Source organism: Gambusia affinis, linkage group LG11 (genome assembly GCF_019740435.1).
Source record: "Gambusia affinis linkage group LG11, SWU_Gaff_1.0, whole genome shotgun sequence".
In the NCBI taxonomy this organism is placed as follows: Eukaryota; Metazoa; Chordata; class Actinopteri; order Cyprinodontiformes; family Poeciliidae; genus Gambusia; species Gambusia affinis.
This window is the reverse complement of record NC_057878.1, coordinates 18,854,772-18,878,224: the sequence shown is the minus strand read 5'-3', so window position 1 is coordinate 18,878,224 and position 23,453 is coordinate 18,854,772. Positions and strand designations below refer to the sequence as shown.

The following is a 23,453-nucleotide window of genomic DNA, read 5'->3' as shown; positions in this document are numbered from 1 at the left end:
TAACTAAATCAAAATGGCAGAAGTTCAAACTGAAATCTCTATCTGCATTTATATAAGAGTCACCGTAAGGGCAATTTGCATAAGGTCTTACAGTTTCTGCTCTCCTTTCACTGTTTAATCAGGTATATGCAGACATCATATAATCAAGACTGTATTTTTAACTAGATTCATCTTGGTCTATTTGACCCCTGATTGATAACTTTATGTTAAACCTGACAAATCTCTCCCTTTTATTGTTAGGATCTCTGTACTTTAACTCATTCTTTCACATGTATATATAAGAACACAACTTTCCAACACAGCATTTTTTCCCCCCGTTGTGACCTCTTCACCAAACTGTGTAATAGTTGAGTGTTTAACTTCAGGATGAGTTACTCTGACAGCTGGTGTGTGTATAGATGGCTCTGCTTGAAATTTGCTCCATAGGAAAGAGTGTTCCACTGCAGTAAGTCTGCTGTGGGTGCTACACCAGGGTCGGCTGCTATTTATACTGTATCTCCGCTGCTGCAGCACTTCGTTCCTCTCTCTGTGCTCTCCCACTGGGAGAGGAGATGAGGGGAGAATTTGAAACTACCCAAAGTTTATATTCTGTGTTCATATTTGATTATCGCTCTGTTTTTTATGTAACAAGTCAAAGTTGCTTTTCAACGAAGATTGTAACTCTGCATGAACAAGCATCTTCTGAGAACGCTGAAATTTTTGTTGATTTTATATATTTTTCAGGTGAGGTGTTCTTTGTATCTTCGCCCTCTGAAGTTCAAGTGTGAATAAATTCACTAAGCCAAGTTGGCATTCAATAATAAGCAAAATATAGTTCAAAATAATAGGGACAATCTCGTGGTCAAATTTGTTGGTGAACCCAGGAAGAAAAAGAACAGCTCTCAGTAAAGGAGAGGACAGTTGTTAAAATAACAGATTGAAATACCAAAATGGGTGTTTTAGCACAAAATTCAAACTTAAAAACAAGGAATAATACAAATTATGAAAATATATGGTCTCTGTTAAAGATCGTAGCTTAAACCACCGTCTCATTTCCTCTCTTCTATTGCCTTTTTATTCTCACAGATGCAGGATTATGCACCCTATCATTCTTGTCAGCCTACATTTGCATCACTTTCCAATACTGGATGCTTGGTTTCAAGGATAATGAAGCTTTTAAATAAAAGCATGAGAAATGGACAGGTTGCTGAGGACAGGGACCGGCAGGGAAATCAGCTGTCAGCAGCCAGATACGTCTCCTCTTCTCATTAATTACTTTTGGGGAAAGAGAGGTAGAGGCCAAATGAGTATTGATTATGGTGGGCCAGTATAGGACCAGTTTCACTGGCCTTTCTCACACATCATTGCCTCTCCACTTCCCCATTAAGTGGAAACAAGAGGGATCAGTGGCAAGCTGGGACCTTATTAAAGACAGGATCTGGTAGTGGTAGACAGGCTAGCTAGCACATAAGTCTTCTCTACGTAGGCAACATTTTGTTCGACTTTGTATCTGTCTGTCATTTAATCCCTTTTCTCTGCTTTAGTGGCAGCTGTCAATAAAAGGATGAATGTTTAAACTTAGTAAGGTTTTAGCAAGTCAGAGGATGTCCGATTTTAAACATCCCACTGGTTTACTTTTTTGCTTGCTTTTGTTTTTCTTTGTAACTTTCTTGTTTTCAACCCACACTGAAACCTGGAGCAAAAAATAGTCCAAAGCTCACCGAAATACTTTTACTTCTCCCTTTAACAGCAACAACCTCTATTTTTGTTGCATGACTGATGATTTTAATTACCTTTTAACTCCCTGTACTCAGCAGATACACATAATAAATGGTGCACAAAGTTGTTAAAGCAACCATCTGGGCTCTATTGAGCTTTTCGACACTGTCATGAGAAAGGCAGCCACTGTATCAGAGCAGGTGTGCCACAGGATAACATGAAACTATCTCACTTAAGATTTGGATGACAGCTATTCAGAGTCTGAGGAATCTCATCTATTTTTCTTATCTGAGGAGCAGTAAAGAGGCATCAGAAGAAGGCGGTCTGTATATCCACAGAGGGCCAGAGATTGTATGTGAGATTGCTGAACAAATTACTCTGAGAAATGTGAAGCTACGATGGAATGAAATGAAAGCAGACATATTAATTATATGTATATATAAAGTAGGATGGCAAGGATAATCCTGATCAGAAACACCAAAAATGACAGGCAATCTTTCAACATTTCTTTAATTATTTGGTAACACGTTATTTGAAGACTGACATAATACTGTCATAAAGTGTCATTCACTAAATAACACTTTTAATGCAAAGTTGACACTTTCATTGGACTTTTAATGCAACTTTTAATACAACTTTGCATTAAAACTGTCATTATTTACCACATGCCACTTCATGACAACAGTCATAGCCATTCATGAAGACTCCTTCATGTTCATAACAGATGTCAGTCTTATGGACACCCCTTCAAATAAAGTACTACCAATAATTTTTCCTTATATTTCTTAAGGAAGCACAATATATGGCATTTAGCAATCTGCCCATCCTTTATATTTTCCTAATTGTAAAGGTGTGGAGGGCAACCTGGATGTCTCAGTAGTTTTTTGTATTTTAGTGGGGAAACCTAAGGGATCCCCGGTCCAGACAGGAAATACTTGCACTCCAGTGGATAGCTGTAAAAATCACTGCATGTTTAAAAACTGTTTCACAAAGTCCACTTCTACGCAGATAATAAATTTTTGTCTTTTTCACATGATTAAAAGGTTAATTGATTGGTCATCCGTTGCCTTCACTACTCAAGCACAGATATTGCCATCAAAATTTTGATATCACATGAGAAAATGGCTAAATATGAACAAACCAAAATGTAAAAAACTGAGAATGTGAGCGCTTTTCTAAACATAATCAAAGAGTCACTTCTAGTTGGGTGGCAGTATCAGTTATTGCATTTGTTTGAGCTGTCACTTGTTTGAGTTAAATTTCATAACCACTCCATAATTAAGCCCAACAGTTTATTTGGCTTTTGTCAGGCGTCTGCTGTTTCCATGTAAGATTGGAGTTTATAACACACAGCGCATGACCCACAATGCATTGGAGGTAACCTCCAGATTTAATGAAGTGTAATGATGATGCTCCCTAATTTAGAGTGCATGTCATTTCAGTTTTGCTTGTCGTTTGTGTCATTAGCATGGAAAAAACCACAGGCTTACTTATACTCATAGAGACATAACACATTCAATAAATGTGATTTTCCTCAAGCTGATTACTTGAAGTCCCGTAGGAGACGTTGTAGACGGAGTAAGGTGCTTCCGAATCACCTCACGTACCTGACATTGGCAGGTTGTGTTGGGAATTGAGCCGAATGTTATCGAATTGAACAGATTTAAATTAAATTCAGTCAGACTATAATCAAAGTTTGTAATGCTTTTGTTAACGTTCATGTGATTGGTCACACAAACAGTATCCTCCTATAAAAAAAAAAAATCAAAAGGAGATCGGATTGGACCCGACATGAGAAAAAGAACCATCAGACACCTACACAAAAGAGACGCGTCAATATGACTGTTGTAAACAACAGCTCCCATATGTGTTTCTCTTTCACACCATCACTTTATCACCATTGGATCACTGGACTGTTAGGACATCGTTTAGGCTCCCACAAGGCGTCAATACTGGCTCTATTGATTTTTTTAAAACAGTTAATGGAAGCCTTTAGGGTAGGAAAGCTAATTAAAATCATATGCAGGTCAAGCTCATTAAAGACTCCCCATTAGTTTATGTTGAACTTAACCATGGTTGACTGAAAAATCCATCCATGGGGCATCATAATTGACTTATGTTTCTAATGGCTTTTCAGTTCTCCTTCATACAGGAGGAAGATGGGGAGTTCCTTCAGCAGGTTTTGTGTAGCAGATTTAATAACCCTCAAATGGAATCATTAAAGACAATTGATGTGTGTATTTGTATCCTCAAAGTATAGTGTCAGTGCCTGAAGAAAGTGTTTACAAAAACAGGAAAAGCTGAAGCTGCTGAATAGTACGCCCCCTTCTCAAACACAAAATCTTGTTCTTAGAATTATGATTTATTTATGATCAATAATAGGGATAACATAAAGTTCCTTTATGAATGTCAGATTAAAATACCCATTATGCTTCCTTGAACAGTTTATTTAGGGCTATACAAACCATATTTATTAAATGTTTTGGACAAATCATGCTTAGATGATGAGGTCATGCCTATTTTGAGCTTTTTAGGGCCTCTTGTCGCTTTAAATCCAAATAAGATGCTGCTGTGTCTCCCCCCCCCCCCCCCCCCAGCTCTTTAAACTCACACGTGTAAATGGCTGCAAACGGATCCACAATTATACGATCGTTCATCTTTGAAAAGCAGAAGTAGAGCCTCCTGAACAACCAACAAGAATAGAGCTTAGCTTACGCTGTCAGGTGACGGGCAGAGCTCTGTTGAAGTTGCTAGGTAACGGGCTAGGCTTTGCTGCTGTTGCTAGGTAAGGGGGAGTGTCTGCTGATTCGTGACAGAAGGTTTTTTTAAACAGTTCATTGGAAGTACAAAAACGTACAAAATGTGAATTTTGAAAATTAGGTCCCCTTTAAATGTCTAAAAATGATTTGTTAATCAGTCTTTCAGCAGCCTAAAGAAAGAGGTTTTACAGTGGAAATCCAAATTTTATTGTCTAGCATTAATCTGAGATGTCTGAAAATGATTTGTTAATCAGTCTTTCAGCAGCCTAAAGAAAGAGGTTTTACAGTGGAAATCCAAATTTTATTGTCTAGCATTAATCTGAGAGGGGAAAGCTAAATCTATGGAACAAAGTTTGAGCAGCAGAGTCACCCCATTAGGACTAATAACAGGGCTTTGCTTTGGTTAGACATTTGCTGTTGAATTTTTATGAAACCAGCATGTTTTCTGCTAAGCAGTAACTCATGTCCATCTTTATCAACTGGAAGGTTTGTCAGCATCTTTTTGAAATAGTGCTTCTGTCAGGTCACTATTAGCCTGGCAGGCTATCTGTTCTCAATCACTGTATATCTGAAGGTTTACTTCTTCAGATCATGGAGAGCTGGTTGATAAGAGAAACGCCTTTAAGAAAGTCACTGACACTGAGCACACGTCCATTGCATGGGGAAAAAAATACAATTTAGCAGGAAATTAGATAAGGAAAAACAAAACAAATCTTTTGAAGTGGTAATAGCTCCACCATTTCATGTTGTGAACCGAAACTCGTAAACTAATAAATACAAATATTTGATTAAAATAGATCTTCTTTGGCTCTCATAATTTGGACTCTAATTAAATAACATATTTTGGAGGATTGTTGTTTCTCTTGTGCTATTGTGTGGGCTGGAAAATCAAAATGTTCATGGCGAGCTCTGTTTTGAGATCCTCCACATTTCTACTGGCAATTATTTTCTTCCAGACGGACAATAGTCTCCAGCAAACATATTGTTTTGTCACGTCCCAGCTTTCAACTCTTGTGTGCTCTCTTCTCATGGGAATCTCTTAGCTCCCTTGTTTATATTTGTGAATTATGTGGGAGCCACAGCGGAGGGCTCCTTTGAATCTGCTAGTCAGAGGGAGATTAAACTTGGGCTGTGTTTATTGTTTCCTATCGGGAGCCAATATGCTAACAGCAGATGCCAGTGGTCTTGCTGCGTCTTAGTTTGACGGATCCACAACATGACTCTCACCACAAAACACTGCAGTTGCGCCCAACTGGCACAGGCAGCAGAAGAAGGAAAAAGAAATCCTGTAATGTCTGGGCTTTGGCAGAGCGCTTCATTACACAGTTAGATCAGATAAAATCCCCCGAGATGAATTTTCTCTGTTATCTTGAATAGGGGAGGAGGAGTGAACTGGTCATATTAGAGGTAATATGTATTAATAACACATAATAGGATGTCAGTAGCTTTGGCTGATTTTATTTCCTGTAAAGAAGGGAATTATTTTCTACTTCAGTTGCTTCATATTGTTTTTAAGACAAAAAAACCCCTCTCCTATGCATGCATGTAGGCTTACACACACAGAGACACACTCTGCCCTTTGAGCTTAATGACTATGCTAATAATATAAGCTGTTTCAAGTCACGCATGACATTATTTTGGTCAAGTTTTGCTAGCATTTCAGACTACTTACGAAATTTTAAAAAGCCTATTAAGGAACGGGTTATTAAGGAGAAGCCATGCATTAAAACACATTTAATAATGTGAACACGGCTGTTTCCCTACTCTGGATCCTACACCTCTGTGTTACTCTACCAGTACTTTATCAGTCATGTCGACTTGGCTTATTTCATGGATATTCAGTTTATTTATATAGCACTAACTCACAACATGTCATCCCAACATCTTACAAAAAAATAGTCAATTGAAGCTCAGTTTATTCTTTTCTTAGGGAGCTAGATATGTTTCATTTTTCTGTGCTTGCTTGGCAAACATTTCAATGTGAAAATATTCAAGCAGTTTTTTTTCAGTATGTTTTCTTTAAATAACCTACAAAATGACAAGCTAAGAATAATCTAATTTGAGTAATTTTGTTTCAAATATAAACTGATTGTCCCTGTGTGGTTTAAACAAAACAGGGCTGGGGGTTTGACATGGGTTGTAAACCAAAAGAAATTATTTACAAAGTTACAAAGGAAATGGCTGAAAGGAATAACTATTGATATAAATTAATTAACAAATAACATATGGTTAAATTAATTATTTTTTTTTACCCATCCTTCCTACATTTTTACCCTATTTGTCCTTACAAAGTCATGAAGAAATTCAGTGTTTTCAAGCGACAGGTTGCATCTTGGACACAAAAAACATTGACAATCTCACAACTGAATTCAATAATACCAAATAAAAAATCCTCAAAGCAAAGCAACTTAAGAGCTACCAACTTTCTCACTTCACATAATAAGTCTGAAACATATATTCATATTTAGTTAAAAATGGAGGCCATAAAGATCTCTAACCCAGTAAACTAAATCATAATGTTTTAACATACGATTGGGAAAAACATATATTCATATTTAGTTAAAAATGGAGGCCATAAAGATCTCTAACCCAGTAAACTAAATCATAATGTTTTAACATACGATTGGGAAAAACTACAAAAAATGTGTCCTGCAACATTATCTCAGTTTTTGTGGATATATTTTATGAATACAATATAACTTCTAAGTTAGATTACATTTTTTCGAAGAACAACATTGAACTGCAGTTTCTTTTTGAATGCAATATAATATCTTTCAAAGGCCTAAAACAAAAAAGTTGATTTCAGCCATAAAATGGTTGTTGTTATTCACACAGCTCTTCCTGGAATTAAAGACACAGGCAGGTGAAATCCAACGTGTTTTTGAATTAATGTGAATGGCAGCATTTTCATCTAGTTCTATCCAGTTTTAACTCATTATTTCACTCTTTTTCATACTGAACAAAAACTTTGATTTTAAATAACTCAGGTGAAAGAGAAAACCTGCAGGGAGTCTAAAAAGGTTTTTTTTCTAATAAGACTGTTTTTAATATCTAACAATCTCAAACCCACAGCCAACTATAACCTACCATAATATTTCTCCACATTAATGTATTCTCTTTTCATCTTAAGAGCGTACATTTCCCAGATATCTTTGTGACATCTGCGAAACATCTTCAGCCAGGCACATGAAAAATATTGACTGAGGGGTAAGTTTCCCTTTGGGTTTGCTTGAAAAAAGCTTGTATTTGCAATAACATAATAAGTAAGCTATATTTACTAGATGATAGCATGTATATTAATAAAACTGTTTCATCTGCTGACTTGTGTCTCCTGGGAGCAAAATGCAATTATTTATCCAGAAGAAATTCATAAAGCAGTTCACTGCAAGAAAAATAAGCATGCCTTGCTCAACATATTTCTGATTGATACTAGATTAAGTTATCACACAGAGACTGATGATTTTGTACACTGACTTAAGACTTTTTGAGACAGAAATATTGATAACTACATGACCATGTGGCAATTTTCACTAAAAAGTGTCAACCACTGGTCCTTCTGAATCACTAAATATAATCTGTGTATTGCACTTTTGCTTTTTACGAGCTCCTCACTATTCATTACCATTTTATCACATTAAACAATCAATTCACTAAGAGATTCTGTGAATCTGTGCATTAAAGTTAAATGCTAACATTAGTATGCAATTAGACTGTGTTAGCTTGCTATTAGACAGCCATTTTGAGAGAGATCGTCATCACAGTATGTAGCTATGCACAGTGCCTTGCAACAGTTTTACACCCTTTAAACATTTTCACCTTTTGTCACACTACAAACTCCAATGCATTTTAATAGGATTTGTGTAACAGAGCCATACATGTTAGTGCATGAGTGTGATGTAAATACGAAAAGAGTTTTAAAAATATCTCCAAAGGGTAGTGGGAAGATGTCTTCATACCCCAAAACAACTTTGTACTACTTTCAGTATAAGTCCGGCTGTATTGTAAAAGTTTTTGAGGCTTTTTTTTTAGAGCTTATTTGTCAACAAACATCGTGAAGGTCAATAAAAGCACCAGAAATAGCAGAATTAAAGTTGGGGGAAAGCCCAAAGAAGGATTAGATTATTAGCAATGTCCCAAACTTTGAAAATCTCAAGGCCACTGTTCAAACCATCATCAAAAAATAGAGAGCAAACCAAGACACGGCTGTTCACTGAAACTAAGAGGCCAGGTAAAAATATTTATGGTACCAGCTGGGAAATCACCCAAACCTTGTAAGTAAATCTACAAAGTATTGCTTTATATCTAAGCTTACTCAAATGTTTGACAATACATTCAAATCTAATTGAAAATCTGTGCAAGACCTGAAAGCAGATGTTGGGAGTTAAAACAGTTTTGAAAGAAGAACTGGCAACAGGTGTTTGTCTGTCACCTGCAACCCAAGTAACACAACAACCACGAGACTTTGATAGACTTATTTGGACATAAACTCATTTTTAGTTTTGTTTTGAGAAAAATTAAGGTTGTGCAAAATGTTTGAAAGATAGAGAATGGATTGTGCAAATTAAAACAAATTAATAAAACAAAATATGATCTCTCTCACATCTGTTCTAAAGAAAAGGAAAATCTGATCTCAGTATTTAACAAAACTTTCATAGTTGCTGTCTACCTACAGTTTTTAAAATATTAAAAACAAGGATGACAGTGAAATGCAAAAGAGTTCAATGTGAGTTGTACTGACATTAATTTTGATTTACTTCAAATCACTTTCAAAATAATCAATTTATTGTTGATTAGAATAAACCGCCTTCCAGGTTGCAGACGTACCTTACAGATATTGAATGAACAACGATATTATCTCATTGGTGTCTCTTACTAACTCTGATCTTTGGATGTATACACTGGCACCATCTATCATTACATTGATGGAGCCAACAGAGAAATGCCAAAAAATAATGTTTTCTTCTGAGTTTTGTCTTTTAAGTTTTTGTTTGATGAGGCTGACTTATTAAAGTAGACAGGTGAATTCATTAGACTGTTAAATAAATTCATTTTTGCAGCCAATATTTGCTGATCTTGCTCATGCTCTGGGTATGCTTTCTACCCAACAGCCCCGACACGCAGCCTTACAAAGTTTTATCACCAGTGTCAATAGAGTCAGCACACAATAAATTATGTCTGCTTGGTGTGTTTACTGAACAGGTCCATCTCTGGTGGGAGCTGTAAAGAAGGACTGGGCTTCTCCAAACAGCATCGCTCTCTCCTGGCAGCAGCCCCAAGAAACAACACTTCCCATCACTGACTATGAAGTCAAATATTATGAAAAGGTAGACTGTCACACTTCTTTTGCATGACTATTGCCATGACTTATCCCTTCCTTATGAAATGTTTCTGATACAAGATGTTAAAAAATAGACATTTCTTATCTTGTCACTTGAATGTGCAGTGAAATTTGACTCAGCACAGTAACAGTCCTTAAGAAACTCACATTTTGCTCTAGCTGACTGTGATGTTTCCACCTAGTTTCCTAAATTGCTAAGCTAATGGTGGCATGTTTTCACATTCTTGATATAAGTCTCTGGTAGCTTACCTTGAACAAATACATACATTTAATAAAAATATATGATTATGAAAATTATTCTCCTGCTTCATAAACCTAGTGCTTTGCACTTGTAGTGTTTCAGCTGCATGCTGAGCAACCTTTCATAATACTGACAGCTCTCGTTTCACATGATGCAACAGCCATTACTATCTTTCACCGTGAATGTCAGCATAAAAGGTGAAAATCACACCAAATGTATAAAATAAATTCCAACTTTCTAGGAGAAACACAGTAATGCACACTACAAATGATTTATTGTAGTTTTTAAAGTGTGTATACACAAATTGGGTGCAATTTTCTTATCTTTATTTGATGCACAAAGAAGTGAAAATCACTGACATTTTCACAATAACATATATCCATAGCTGAGGATCCTGAGTCAGAGATCAGAAAAGTATTGTCAAGTACTGTCAAGCATCACCACTCAGTATAACCACTGACCGATAAAGTGAAAAACACAGAGTACCTCTTCATCATGGCCTTTGTTACCTGCAAGGAACCATTTTTGTTCTCATGTGCTAGAAAAAAGAGAAATGGAAAGTACAATTATTTGAGAAACATTCATTTCCGAACTGAAACAGCTAAGCAATTGGGTCATTATTTAAAACTGCTGCTCTTCTGGGCTCTTCCCAGTCTGCAGTGGTCAGTATCTATCAAAAGTGACTCAATGAAAGTGCAGTGGTGAGTAAGTGACAGGGTCATGGGTGGGCATGGCTCATTGGCACATGTAATCCAGTCCAAAAGGCAAGTCACTGCAGTCACTGCAGCTCAAGCTGCTAAAGAAGATAATGCTGGTGTCGAAAGATTTTTTTGTGTGTGCATAAAAATGTCCCGTTCTGCAGCTAAACAGGGTTGAAAAACTCCAGACCAGTCAGCCTCTTTAAGCAGAATAGCGCCTTTCACCACCAAGCAAATGTTGAAAAAAGTAGCAGTAGCTTAATTTGAAGTTTTATGTTTCCAAATTCCTTAGATTTATTTCCAATTCCAAATTTTTGGCTGGATCCATTGAGACTACACCTTGAATGCTGCAGTCAATAAAACTTAAAGTACACTTTATTGAATTAACAACCAATTCACAGTGATGTAAACCAATCTTTAAGATGTATTAACATTTACAAACACAAATTACCAATAATAACTAAGCAAGGATAATCATGTAAATGTTCTTAGTATGGAAAATTAAGGGCTTCTTGGGAAACATTGTGCTCCTTACATGATCTAAAGATCAAATTCAATTTAAAAGTGTGATTCTTTGATTTGTTTTTACAAGCTTATTTATGGCTTCACATTTTCTTTGAGATGGTTTAAAGAATGATTTCTTAGACCTTGTTTCAACACTCAGCTGTCACTTTCCCCAAATTGATGCCTAGCACTCTGAAACTTCAAATGATTAATCACTACTGCAGCAAAAGGTTAAAGGACTGCTAAGTACGCTCTGCAATTTTCTTACTTAATAATGTAAGTAATAAATGGCATTTATATAAACAGTGGAGATAGTAACAATTGAGGACTGAACCGCCAGATTATCGCTTGAAGGATTATTTGAAATTTAGATCAAAGTTTGACTGTAAAAGGCATTCTGGAGGATCAGAGAGGATGTGAAGTTGTGACGTCCTGCTGTGATTCTGCAGCTAAACAAACATAAAATACTTCCTATCTGCTCATCATAAATTAATTGAAACATCCACTAATTGGCACATACAAAAAATATTCTATTAACAATTAGCCATGTACTTTACTAAACATTAAGGACTGAGTTGTACACATAGGTGTAAGACAAGAACCTCTGAACATTTCAGAATATCAGCTAATTATCAACACAAACATAGCATAATTATGTTGTTTTTTAGTGCAGCGGTGAAGAAAATGGTTTCTTCTAGAGCAGATGTACAAGCCGTATTGTATGCATATTTTCAAAAGTTCAAGTTATAGTTTTTGACATAACTTTCACAATAACTGATGTCAGAATCCTTAGAAAATAATGAATATTTTTCAGTGCATGCAAAACTTATAACTACATAAATATCCAACTCATATAAACTCATTCTTATAAAAAAGTGTTTACAAGTAGTACCAATACACATTTCTGAAGGTTTTTTTTCCTGTCGTTATTTTCAATATGCTAATATATGGGTAAAATATTGCCTAAAGGTCTAATGAAATGCATCATCTTCCATTTAATGTCTCTTGAATCTCTTTTACTTAGCTATTCACAGCAACGGTTATTATGCAGAACATCTGGTAAAGTGTTTGTAATACAGTTTTGTGAGAAAATTATCTCTTCGCTGTCATTTTGTGTTCCCAGAAGGGATCAGAAAGCGAGCTTGAATGCAGCCTAGAAGGCACTTCTTGTTGCCACTCCCTTATTCAACATCTGTCACTGAGCTGCAGTGAATGTGACAGTAATTTGACAAAACTGTTTACCGTGATTTTGATTAGGGTAAGCGTTGCTCTAAAAAACCAGGCATTGTGGAAAAGGGCCAAACTTAAACGGATAAAATCTCCCTAAAATTGCATTCATATTTGGTCAAATCCGGTTCTTATTTGCTGAAATATTTTTTTATTCTTTCTCCACTTTTTCCTTTCAGGAACAAGAGCAGTTGAGCTACTCGTCAACACACACCAGAGCTCCCAGTGTGATCGTCTCAGGTTTAAAACCAGCAACCTGGTACATCTTCAGCGTTCGCACCCGGACAGCCGGTGGATTCAGCTCCTATTCACCAAAATATGAATACCAAACTACAGGCGACTGTGAGTACTCACTCTTTGTGGCAAATATTAAAATGTAAACCTCTTTGTGGTGCTGCTTTCTGTTCATTGGTTGTCTCAAACACAGACTTTTTTTGCAACAAAGCTATTAAAAGGTAAAATTTGGAGAAATTGTCATTTAAAACATCCACTAGCTCTTTTTGGACAAAAAATCTTGGTCAAAGCTTTGACTAAAATTGTCATTCTCTGACAGTGCTTCATTAAAATCTCAGCTTTGCTGTTTATTGTCATTTCCTCTTCTTATTCCATAGTCAGGAATATGAGCTTCTTGCTGTAAACAACAGCTCAGAGTCAAATAAAGTTCATGTTGCCTGGAGGAGCATCCAGGGCAGCTCACAGCCTGAAGGTCAGAAATACAAATAAACAAATATTTATACAAACGCACTTTTACTGTACAGGTGTTATCACGAAGCAAATGTAACTGTTTCAACACAATGTGGGAAAGATGCTGAGCAAACAAAACAGTTTGGTATTATTCTAAATGGTTACTATAAATGTGACATTTTATCTAGCATTCAACTATATAATAACCTTACTTATCTTTAAATTCAAGAATAAAAATATTACATTAATATACAAAAACACATTTAGGTATATAACATCAGGAAGGGAGAGTTACTTGGGTAACAGTCTCTAAATTTCACCAAATAGTTTTTGTCTACTTTCTAGTGCAAACATCTTTGTACACTTGAAATAAGACAAACTTGCTTAAACATAACTTTTCCGCACGATATAGAACATATCAAACAATCTTGCTAAAAAGTTATTCGTAAGTTAGTTTTGTCTTATTTCAAGTGTACTAAGATATTTGACCAAAATACTCTGTAAGATTTTGTGTTTTTGCAATCTGTTGATGAATGCAGCGTAAAATAATAACACTGTTATTTTACACAAGCAGTACAAAATAACATTGTATGAAGGAAGAAATGATAACAAAAAATAAATAAATTCAATAAAGCACAATCTTTGCTGACCTCTGCTGCAAAATCTACAGCAGAGGTCGGCAAAGCTGGTCCTGGACCCACTGTCCTGCAGGAATGCAACTTTTTGTCACATCCCTCCTCTAACCAACTTCAATCAAAAGGCTGACATTTCTCCTCTGTATCCATGTCAGGAAGTTTTGCAAGAGGTGTGGTCATTAACTTTTCATTTAATTCAGCTGTGTTGGAACAAAGATGCATCCGCCAGGAAACTGCCACTGGTACTGCAGGAATGAAGTTTCAGACCTTTGACCTACATTTGTGTTCGTTTTCATGTGTAAACTAGAGCCACTGTAGAGCTAGCTGCTACAGCAAGATTGCAATAAAATAAATTTTATATAATCTGTCCTCTAAATTAAAAAAGACGGCCTAAAACCATGGCAAGCACAAACATGCAGTGATGCAATGGAGTCTATGCTGAGCATTTGTTGTGATAAGCTTTTCTAGAAGTGTGAAGCTGAAGGGAGTAAAAGTAAAAGGGGACAATGAAACACAGCTGGTCTGCAAACGGTGATGTATATGATGATTTATCAACTGTAGTGTCATTAACATCCCACCAGACAGTTATGTGCCAACAAGCACTTATATCTCTAGGAATCTATCTAGTTCACTCTTCTTCTAACTTCCCTAAAAGTCTCCTTTAGTTTACAGTAAGGATGTCAAACTCCAGTCCTCGAGGGCCAGTGTCCTGCAAGTTTTGAATGTGGTCCAACTCCAACCTGTCTATATGAAAACATTTACCTTCTGATGTACTTAAGATCCACAGAGTCCTGCTAATTACCCAATTATGTAAATCAGGTGTTTCCACACAGTTGAGCCCTGGAGGACTGGAGTTTGTGGTTGAGGGAAAGTAAGAATTTTTTTTAGCTATCAGAAACATCAGAGAATTCAAACAGAAACCAAACTTTGAAGGAGGAATAATTAACTTGCTTTTGGATGAATATATTTTGTCAGAGCTTCACCCGCTTCTGATACAAACTTGGCACGAGTTTGCTTCCAGTTAACCTTTTTAAACATTAATGTTTCAAGACCATACTGTCACTTTATGTCATTTTGATGAGAAGCTATTGCCCCTCCCTCACCTGTTGCTGCCAGTTAGCTAGCTGAAAGAACACTACATAGATGAGATAAAATGTTTTCTTTAGCAAACAGCACAGACCGAGAATGAATGTTGTTTGTCATTTTATATCGATAACAAATAATGTAGCATACTATTTTATCTCCAAATGTGGTGATATAATGGTAACACTGTATTTTTATTCATGCTAATCATATTATAACTCAGTGGCTCATGCTTAATACTAAGACATGCTAATTTTCAACCCATTTGCTATTTATTTTTAACAAACAAAGTGGAAAAAAAAGTTTTAAAAACTAAAAACACCAATGTTTTTTGGGAGTATCTTTTAAAAAGAAAGACAGCAAGTCAAAGTTACAATAATTGAAGTAAAAGATGCAGAAGGGACATAAATTTTCCTACAAACATTGTCAAAGAGATGATTTTTTTTTAAACAAATCTGTGCATACAGTTTACAAAAATACAAAATAAAAACTTCCTGCACAGAAAATCGTTTGTAAAACTGCAGATTTTTACACTGACTGTTAAGACCCTCACTTTTTATTTTTGCTCACTTTCACCTGGTGAAGCTCAAATATTTGATTTCTTGTTCATAAACTAAAGCTCAGTTTTAAAGGATTAAGAATTGTTCTATTTCTCACTAAGGAGTTTTTCTTTGCACAGCTAAAACCCTGGATGTTCTGGAGAGTGAATTTAATTTAGCGTAATTCTTTAAACCACAGGAACTAATAACTAAATACAGTCATCAAGGGAAACTGACACTACTCCTTTTCTGTTCAGTGTGTTTTGAATCACAGCATTCCTTGTATCTTTTTGTCTGTCCTGGCTTTATTGCGCGCTCATAAAATACAAAGGTCCAGCAGCCCTTTTATGTTGGGTCAGGTTTTATTGGGAAAGGGGTGATTTGGCTTCACAGTGGCCCTCTGCTTCCAAAGCTGCAGAGTTTGGCCTTATCTGCAGATCAGAGGCTGCACGGCCAAGCCTTTGTACTGCATGGCCTTTTATCTAAAAGAGGAGGCAGGTTTGGCTCCTGCTGCTCTCTCCCTCTCTGTCAGTCTGTCTGTCTGTCCACCTGCCAGTCAGTGTCACTGCACTCGTTTTTTTTTTCCAGCTGCATGTGTTCCTGTCACTTCTTTCTTTGTCTTTATCTTCTTTGTCTTTCGCTTGTCATCTGTTTTTGCTGCGTCGCCCCTGTTTGACTGGACCTCATTCCAGCACTGTCAATCTAATGCATCTGTTTAGATGTAAAGAGTGTGTTAAGCTGAGATCTGTCATATGTGGTCTGACTGTCATCACTTTCACTCATCCTCTCCCAGGGTGCTGTGTAATTATTTTTATTAAGTGAAAGGGACACATTTCATACACATGCTTTCCATGCTGTTGGCATTACACCTACATACACCCACACAAGCCTTAATCACCATGCTCCACCATCTCTAATTCATATTCATTAAGCGTGAAATATTATAGAAATAAGTTTGGTAATAGCAATCATCTTTCAATTATCTGGGATTCGTTAGCCTTCTGACAAGACACAGAAAAAGGAAAATCATGAATATCAAATGGGCCCAATTTTAACAAATCATCATGGACTAAATCACAATTTCATGAATGAATAAAATTAATTAACCAGCAGCAGGCAAATGAATCATTCCAATAAGAAAAGCTGACAGTTTTTTTAGGACTCTACAAAGAGCTGATCAAACATCTCTCAATAATATCTGCCCATCAAACAAATGTGAACGGTTTACGCGTGCTGCATTGAATTTAAAAAAAAATCTTATTTCTTCTCAGTTTTTTGTTGTTTTTTATTTACTTGTTCTTTCCTAAACGTCTCATTTATCTCTCCGTTAAGCCTTTTCTCTGCTTTTCCAAACCTTCAGCTTCAGACATGGCTTCTGATCAGGGCCAGGTGTTGGTCATTGTAACAGCAGCAGTCGGTGGTTTCACCCTTCTCATCATCCTCACGCTCTTCCTCCTCATCACTGGAAGGTAAGATCGATTACAAGCCTTAATTTATGCTAAAGAAATTGTGCGGGTTTCAAACAATGTGTTTCTGATATAAAAGTTTGGAAACTGTTTTTATTTTTTTACAAACTTGTATGGAGAAATTATTCACTTTTGGTTCAGTTTATATATTGAGTGTTTCTTTAGTTTTGCATAAAAACTCTTGCAAAATAATTCATAGTCCTTGAACTTTTTATTCAAGAAAAACAAGTATGCATTTAATTGAAATTGTATATGATAAATTAGTTCTGCATCCTTCATGAAATAATGGAAGGAGGAAGATCGATCGATCAATCAATCAATCAATCAATCAATCAATCAGTTTTATTTGTAACATTAGGTAGATTTGGTTACAGTAAGGTAAGTTAACTTTAAATACATACAATAAATATAAATGATTCAGAATGGCCTGGTCAGTGTTATAAAATATCAACTACAGTAAAAAATAAAAATAAATAAAATAGAAAATTAACTAAAATAAAATGTATCAGGAAACAGTGTATATCCGCAGCAACACAGTAAAACACGGTGATGGCAGCATTATGCTGCTTTATTTTTTAGCTTGAACAGGGATTCTGGTTAGATGGAGCTAAATACAGAAAAAAACTAGGAAACCCCCAAAAAGCCCTGCAGCTGTAAATACAGTCAAAGTTTGTTCTCGACTCTGCAGAAATAGTAATGATATTTAGAAAACATGCTGTGGTACTTTTAAAATCGCAACAGCGATGCAACACTTTTGATTCTCACACTTCTCAGCACAAATTTTCCACAACTTTTCATAAGTTTAAGCTTCTCAGTCTCAGTTGTAGTGTTCATCTACAACTGATCAAATATGTTATTTGGATGCACAGTGTTAATGCATTTCACTTAGCCTATCACATTAAAGTCATATTTTGTGATGCACTTTTGGCCTCCTAAATGTTTCTCCAATCGACCATTTGCATTTTCAGATGATGGATTAAATTTTACGCTACCAAATGATAATAACTTGAGACAGTTTTATAACATAACACATTTTTTTAAATCCCTACATGCCTGCTCTGTTTCTTGGTCTTCATATTGCTGTTTGTTCTTTGATTTTCTCAAACCTTTTGGCCTTTAATGTACACTGAAAATAAACCACACACAAGTAGATCCTGTTACATAAATAAGATGCTTCTGAAGGTTCATTTGGTTGGAGTGGATTTTCTTCAACAAATGCGCACCATAGTTTTGTGGTTAGTATTTGTCAAAGTTAAAAGGCATGTATTATTTTATTTCCCCCTTATAATGATGCTGCTTTTTTGTTAAAGATTTGGATGAAATGTCACCAATTGTGAAATGATATTAAGACTTAGTACTGCAAGGCGAGAAGGTTCAACCTGCTAGATTTCATAAATTAAATGAGGAATAGGAAAGAGGAAGAACTACATTGTTCAGGAGTTACATACATATAAAAACAAAACTTATTTGAAATTTTTGCCTGGATTTTTAAGTCAAGTTGGAAAAAGCATCAGATTTTCTCTTGACATTTTAACATTGAACGCCTTCTTAAATATTTCCAATGGAAAAAGAGCAAAAACCTTTTAAAACTGTCTTTAGAGCACGTATTTAGCTAACGCCTATGACTCAATACTGTGCACGGCTTTGCTTCTGTGTCCTGAACTTGGCTTCAGATGTCAACCTAAAAGAAAATATAATGTAGATTATATTGTGTAATATTGCATAACATCAATTCCACAGCTTTCAAAGCCTGTACTCTGAGAAGAAAGTGTATTAATTTAAAGTGCAGGAAGCAGACAGCACACGTACATAAAACTCAGAGGAGAAGAGAGGTAAATCTGTCAAAACACACTGAAGTGCATTCACACTCTTGCACATACAACCAGTCTGTTTTCATCTATGTGAAGATGCAATGTGCAACTGTGTGAGGGGGGAAATCAACATTTCTCTCACTTTATTTCAGAGGTGTGATGTGAAGGTATGGTGACTAAATAATGTGCCAGTTCAATCTGAACAGCTTGGACAAAAATAAATGGAATACCATCAACTCAAACATTGTTTTTCATATGATTTGCATTTTTTTTTATTTCTTGCATTTTAAGCGTGGAGCGTAATCTGCACAGCATTGAAATGCAGGAAAATATGCATTTACGGATGTAATTATAGTAAAATCTGTTGCATGATTCAAAAACAAACCAAAACATATTAAAAAGCATTTGTTCAAACAAATAAAAGCAAAAGAAATATAATGATTTGCTCATCTTATCAACCATGGAAGATTTTTTTTTTTTCTCTGCTGAACCAAAACCCATTTAAAAAACAGGAGGCAAACTTACAAAAAAATGTAAATGGAAGTAGAAGAATAATCTTTGTTTCCAGTTCCCAAAATTATAGCAAGCTTTTCTATTCTCTGATTGTACCAACTCACTAAAATTCCGCCACTGGGCTGTTCATTCTTTTCATTACTTTTCTTATAATATGCAAACCATTCTGCACCGGACCCTCATTAGTGAGATAATATTTCAGCAGCGATTGCCTGAGACATTTTTTCATTTTCTTTGGAGAAACAGCAGAATCAGAGATGTGTCAATCAAGCCTTTTGAAGAGATCTAATCATGTAAAGAGAGCGGAAACACCTGTGTGGGTGGTAAAAAGGTTTGCCAGGGTCTCCAGGTTTAGGACATGTTCAGATTGTCGAGCATTCATGATTCAATACTGGCGAATATGAATATTTAACATAATGAGATAAATTCAAAGAACCCTTTCCTACCTTGTGAAAAATCCTAACAACTATTCAGTTTTATAAATGGTTGTAACTTTTTTTAACAAAAGTTGGTTATGAAAATGTGCTGTCTGCTAAAACCGCTAAATCACTGGATTATTGAAGCTTTTTCATTTTCTTAAAGCCAGAGGTTGACTTCCATTCATCATGGTTATGAATGTTGCATTAAATTTGAGCTTCAAATGTTTTTTCTCAAACCAACCAGGATGAACGGTTCATGCAGTTAACAGCTTTACCGAACTTTAAAAATACCTGATTTGTGTACATTTTAACAGCTTACATTCTTTTTGAAATCATCAAGAAGCTTCTGATATAATTTGTAATCAACCACTCTTCTTAGCAAAAGTTGTAAAATGTATTTGAATTAATTGGTTGACTTTACATTAAGATTTGAAGGTATGATGTAATCAGTGTATGTGGAACAATAAAAAAAAAACAAGTATTAATACTGACAAAAATAATAATAATGAATAATACAGATGGATCAACTAATAGTCATTAATTATGACTATTAATATTAATGTCATTCGTATCACCATCGTTGCTCATACACTCTCACACACACACGCACTCTCACACACACACACACACACACACACACTGTTAATAATACTCACTCTTTAAAACACAATACTTTGTTTCTTTTTCTTTTTTCTGTGATAATTTTTTATTTTTAGATTTTTTTGTCATGTATTTTCTACTTTAATATTAAATAAATTTCAATTCAATAATTAAATAAAAAAGATTTTGTTGGTAGTTCTGCAGTTAAGCCATCTGCTTTTACAATGCACCACTGCTATTAAGTGCAAAAAAAGACCCACAGCATGATACTTCCACTTTCAACCTGGTTAGATAAAGTAAATTAATACAAAATATTCTAGTTAAAAAATCTACCGTAGTTAATATAATTCGATATATATCAAGTGTTGTATTTTTGTCTGTCAGCATCAATACTTGGTCTGGGCTACGTTTAGAAGAATTACTACATCAATGTTGCATAATATGGAGGCAATTAGTCTGAGTTGCTAAGGAAGTCCAGGTTGCATTGTCTGTATTGTTGTCTGTTGCTGCTCATCTTCCATTTCACTCCATAGTTTCCCAGCCCTTTCTGGATTTTATCTCCACTTTTCCTTCAAGAATCAGCAAAAGTCCAGTCCCTGTCTTTGCTTCAGGAGTGGCTTATCGTCTCTCTCACAAATTCTTGAGCAGGCTTTGCTTCACAAGGCTGCAGTTATCCTTGTTACTTATGCTGCCTTTTGCTTTTTACTTTCCAGTTAACTTTTTTTTTATCAGTATGCGTATCACAGCACTTTGTGAACAGCTTCTGACTTGCTGTACTTGTGGAGGAGATCTGTGATGGTCGACTGGTTAATTGTCAAGTTAGTAATAATGTCCATGATTGTGTACTCCATAATATGACCATGATATGACCACTAAAAATTCATTTGTGTAATGTCTTATTACATAAATGTAGCAGGAAACAGTGGATATTCCCATTAACAATAGCAATAAGCTGTAGTCATAATATTTAGAAGATGTAAATCCATAAAATGTCAGTAAGTACTTCTCAAAAACTCAAAAGGAATATTACAAAAACGTCCAGTGATTTATTCATTTTTGTGTGAATTCTCAAGAAGCTCAAGGGATTAATTGATACAATTTGGCAGTAAACGGATAAAAACTGCATTGATTTGTTTGATAACATAAAATTTAAGCCCACTTTGTATTTAGTCTGGAACCTAGAGGGCCACATCAAAACCTATGGCGGGCTGGATTTGGCCCACGGGCCTCGAGTTTGAAAACATGTGACAGAAAAAAGAACAAGCTGGCAAATGAACTTGCTGGCAGATTTTTGTTGATACTTGAAGTTGTAATAAAATAACATTTCAATTTGCACCCCTTTGTAGAATAATACCAGACTGAATTCATAACGTCTCAGTTGATTTTTTTAGTGTCTGACTAAAAGTGTGAATTTCCTCTGAGAGTTTATATTTACTGGCTTACCCTTTAAACCATCTGTACAGAAATGCTATTTACTAAAGCCTAACCTTTGAAAAACAAATTCAGAGTAAGCTGAGTGAGATGGATTTTTTATTTTAATTTTTTTATAGAATTACTATTGGAAAAGTGTATAATTGTTTTAGCTCTAATGTGGATTTAATGAATTATAAATTTTGTAATCAAAACCCCAATTTTATTGGTAAGATTGAAAAAAAACTACATAATTGTAATTATTCAGCTCTACAGCCAGTCCTTGCACTGAATTTCTTATTTTTTAGATGCACCATCATTGTGTGTTTACTTTAAGTAAGACCTAACACATGCAGATGCAAACACTAAAGTCAATGCTGCAGGCTTCTTTTACATTATACCATGTTATTTTTTTTATTTTTTTTTAACTGCATCCTTCTAAAAACGGCGTCAGTATTTGGAGTGTTATTCAACTCGCTCACCGTCTCTCATTGCTGGAATCCCTCTGCCCTGTGTGGGAGGGACTTTCACTTTTCCTCAGTTTTAGAAACGCTTCAAATGTTGTTTTGCTGCCAGAGACAGATGAGAGCTTTCACTCATCCGGCCCTGAAACGGAGCGAGAAGAGGAGCTGAGGAACGTTTTACACCTAAAAAAAAAAAAACATCGCTGTTTATATCTATTTTTGTGAAATGTAAAGTGCAAACTTATATCAGAGCAAAGGTGTCTGTTGTAAAGATGCAGGCAATGTGAGGAGGTTTACATAATGTGTTGGGTTTGCTCAGAATTATGTCAGTCTCTGCAAGTGCTTTTGTTCCCTTTCATGTCTTCTCCGGTTGTCCTTCCTTTTGTGCCCTTGGTTGCTACAGCAGCTGTGAAAGATAAGAGGCCAAGTGAAAAGTAGTTTGACTTGCACTGATGCTTTGATTAGGTCCCTGAGCCTGTTTGTTTTACCGAGCTCCGCAGGATTGCACAGAACAAGCCAATATGTACTGTAGCAGTGCTAGGCAGGCCAGAGAGCGCAGAGAGATGCCAAACTCTTTGAGTGTGATTGCTGTCTTTGTACGTGTGTGTGGGGCCTCTTTACAAAATGAAACCCAGTGAGACAGAGACGGATAAAGAGGATCAGTGGTGAGGACTGGAAACGACTGATAAAGGCACATGCCACCAATTCTTTAATGAACAGCTTGACCCCATCAGCAGAGGTCAACGGTTGCTTTCCAAATCCCCTCCTTGTCCTCTCCGCCTGTGGTTATCGGATCTGTCTATCAGTGTCCAGAATCCCACAAACTTCACTTAGCCAAAACCCAATCTGGCAACCTATGGCCCGTGGCCCCTCTGACATCTACTCTAATATGGCAACCCGGATTATGTTAAGTCCTCGAAGGCGAGGCGGCCCACATGTGACGCTGTGGCCACACGCGCAATCATGCAAGAAGTTCTGCAGACGCTTTCTGTGTAGATTTTCACCTCTGACCTTTTCTATCACTGCAAAAACAAAACCTTACTAAGTACTTTTGGTCTCATTTCTACACATAAAAAAAAGACAAAACTAACTTTCAAGTAACTTTTCAGCATGAGATAAAAGCTTAGATTTAGTTAATACTCTCTTAATATTGATGAAAAAGTACAAGTTTAAGTTAAATAATCTGCCAGTGGAACAAATCCTTTTTTCCATATTGTGTTATTATACAGCTCTGGAATAAAATTAAGACCACTTAAAATAGTCAGTTTCTCTGATTTTACTTTTTGTAGGTATATGTTGGAGTAAACTGAACATTGTTCTTTTATTCTATGAACTACTGACAACATGGCTTGGAAATTTCAAGC

The 23,453-nt window shown here is 35.8% G+C and overlaps 1 protein-coding gene across 4 annotated transcripts in view; it reads left to right on the top strand.

Annotated features, from left to right (window-relative positions):
* LOC122839330 (ephrin type-A receptor 6-like) overlaps positions 1 to 23,453 on the top strand; it is a 255,376-nt gene that overhangs the window by 204,405 nt on the left and 27,518 nt on the right. For all 4 annotated transcript variants that reach the window (XM_044130796.1, XM_044130795.1, XM_044130794.1 and 1 more), the window contains 3 exons: positions 9,657 to 9,781; positions 12,645 to 12,807; positions 16,767 to 16,875. In XM_044130796.1, coding sequence (XP_043986731.1) covers positions 9,657 to 9,781; positions 12,645 to 12,807; positions 16,767 to 16,875 — 397 coding nt within the window. The remainder of the gene's footprint in view (positions 1 to 9,656; positions 9,782 to 12,644; positions 12,808 to 16,766; positions 16,876 to 23,453) is intronic.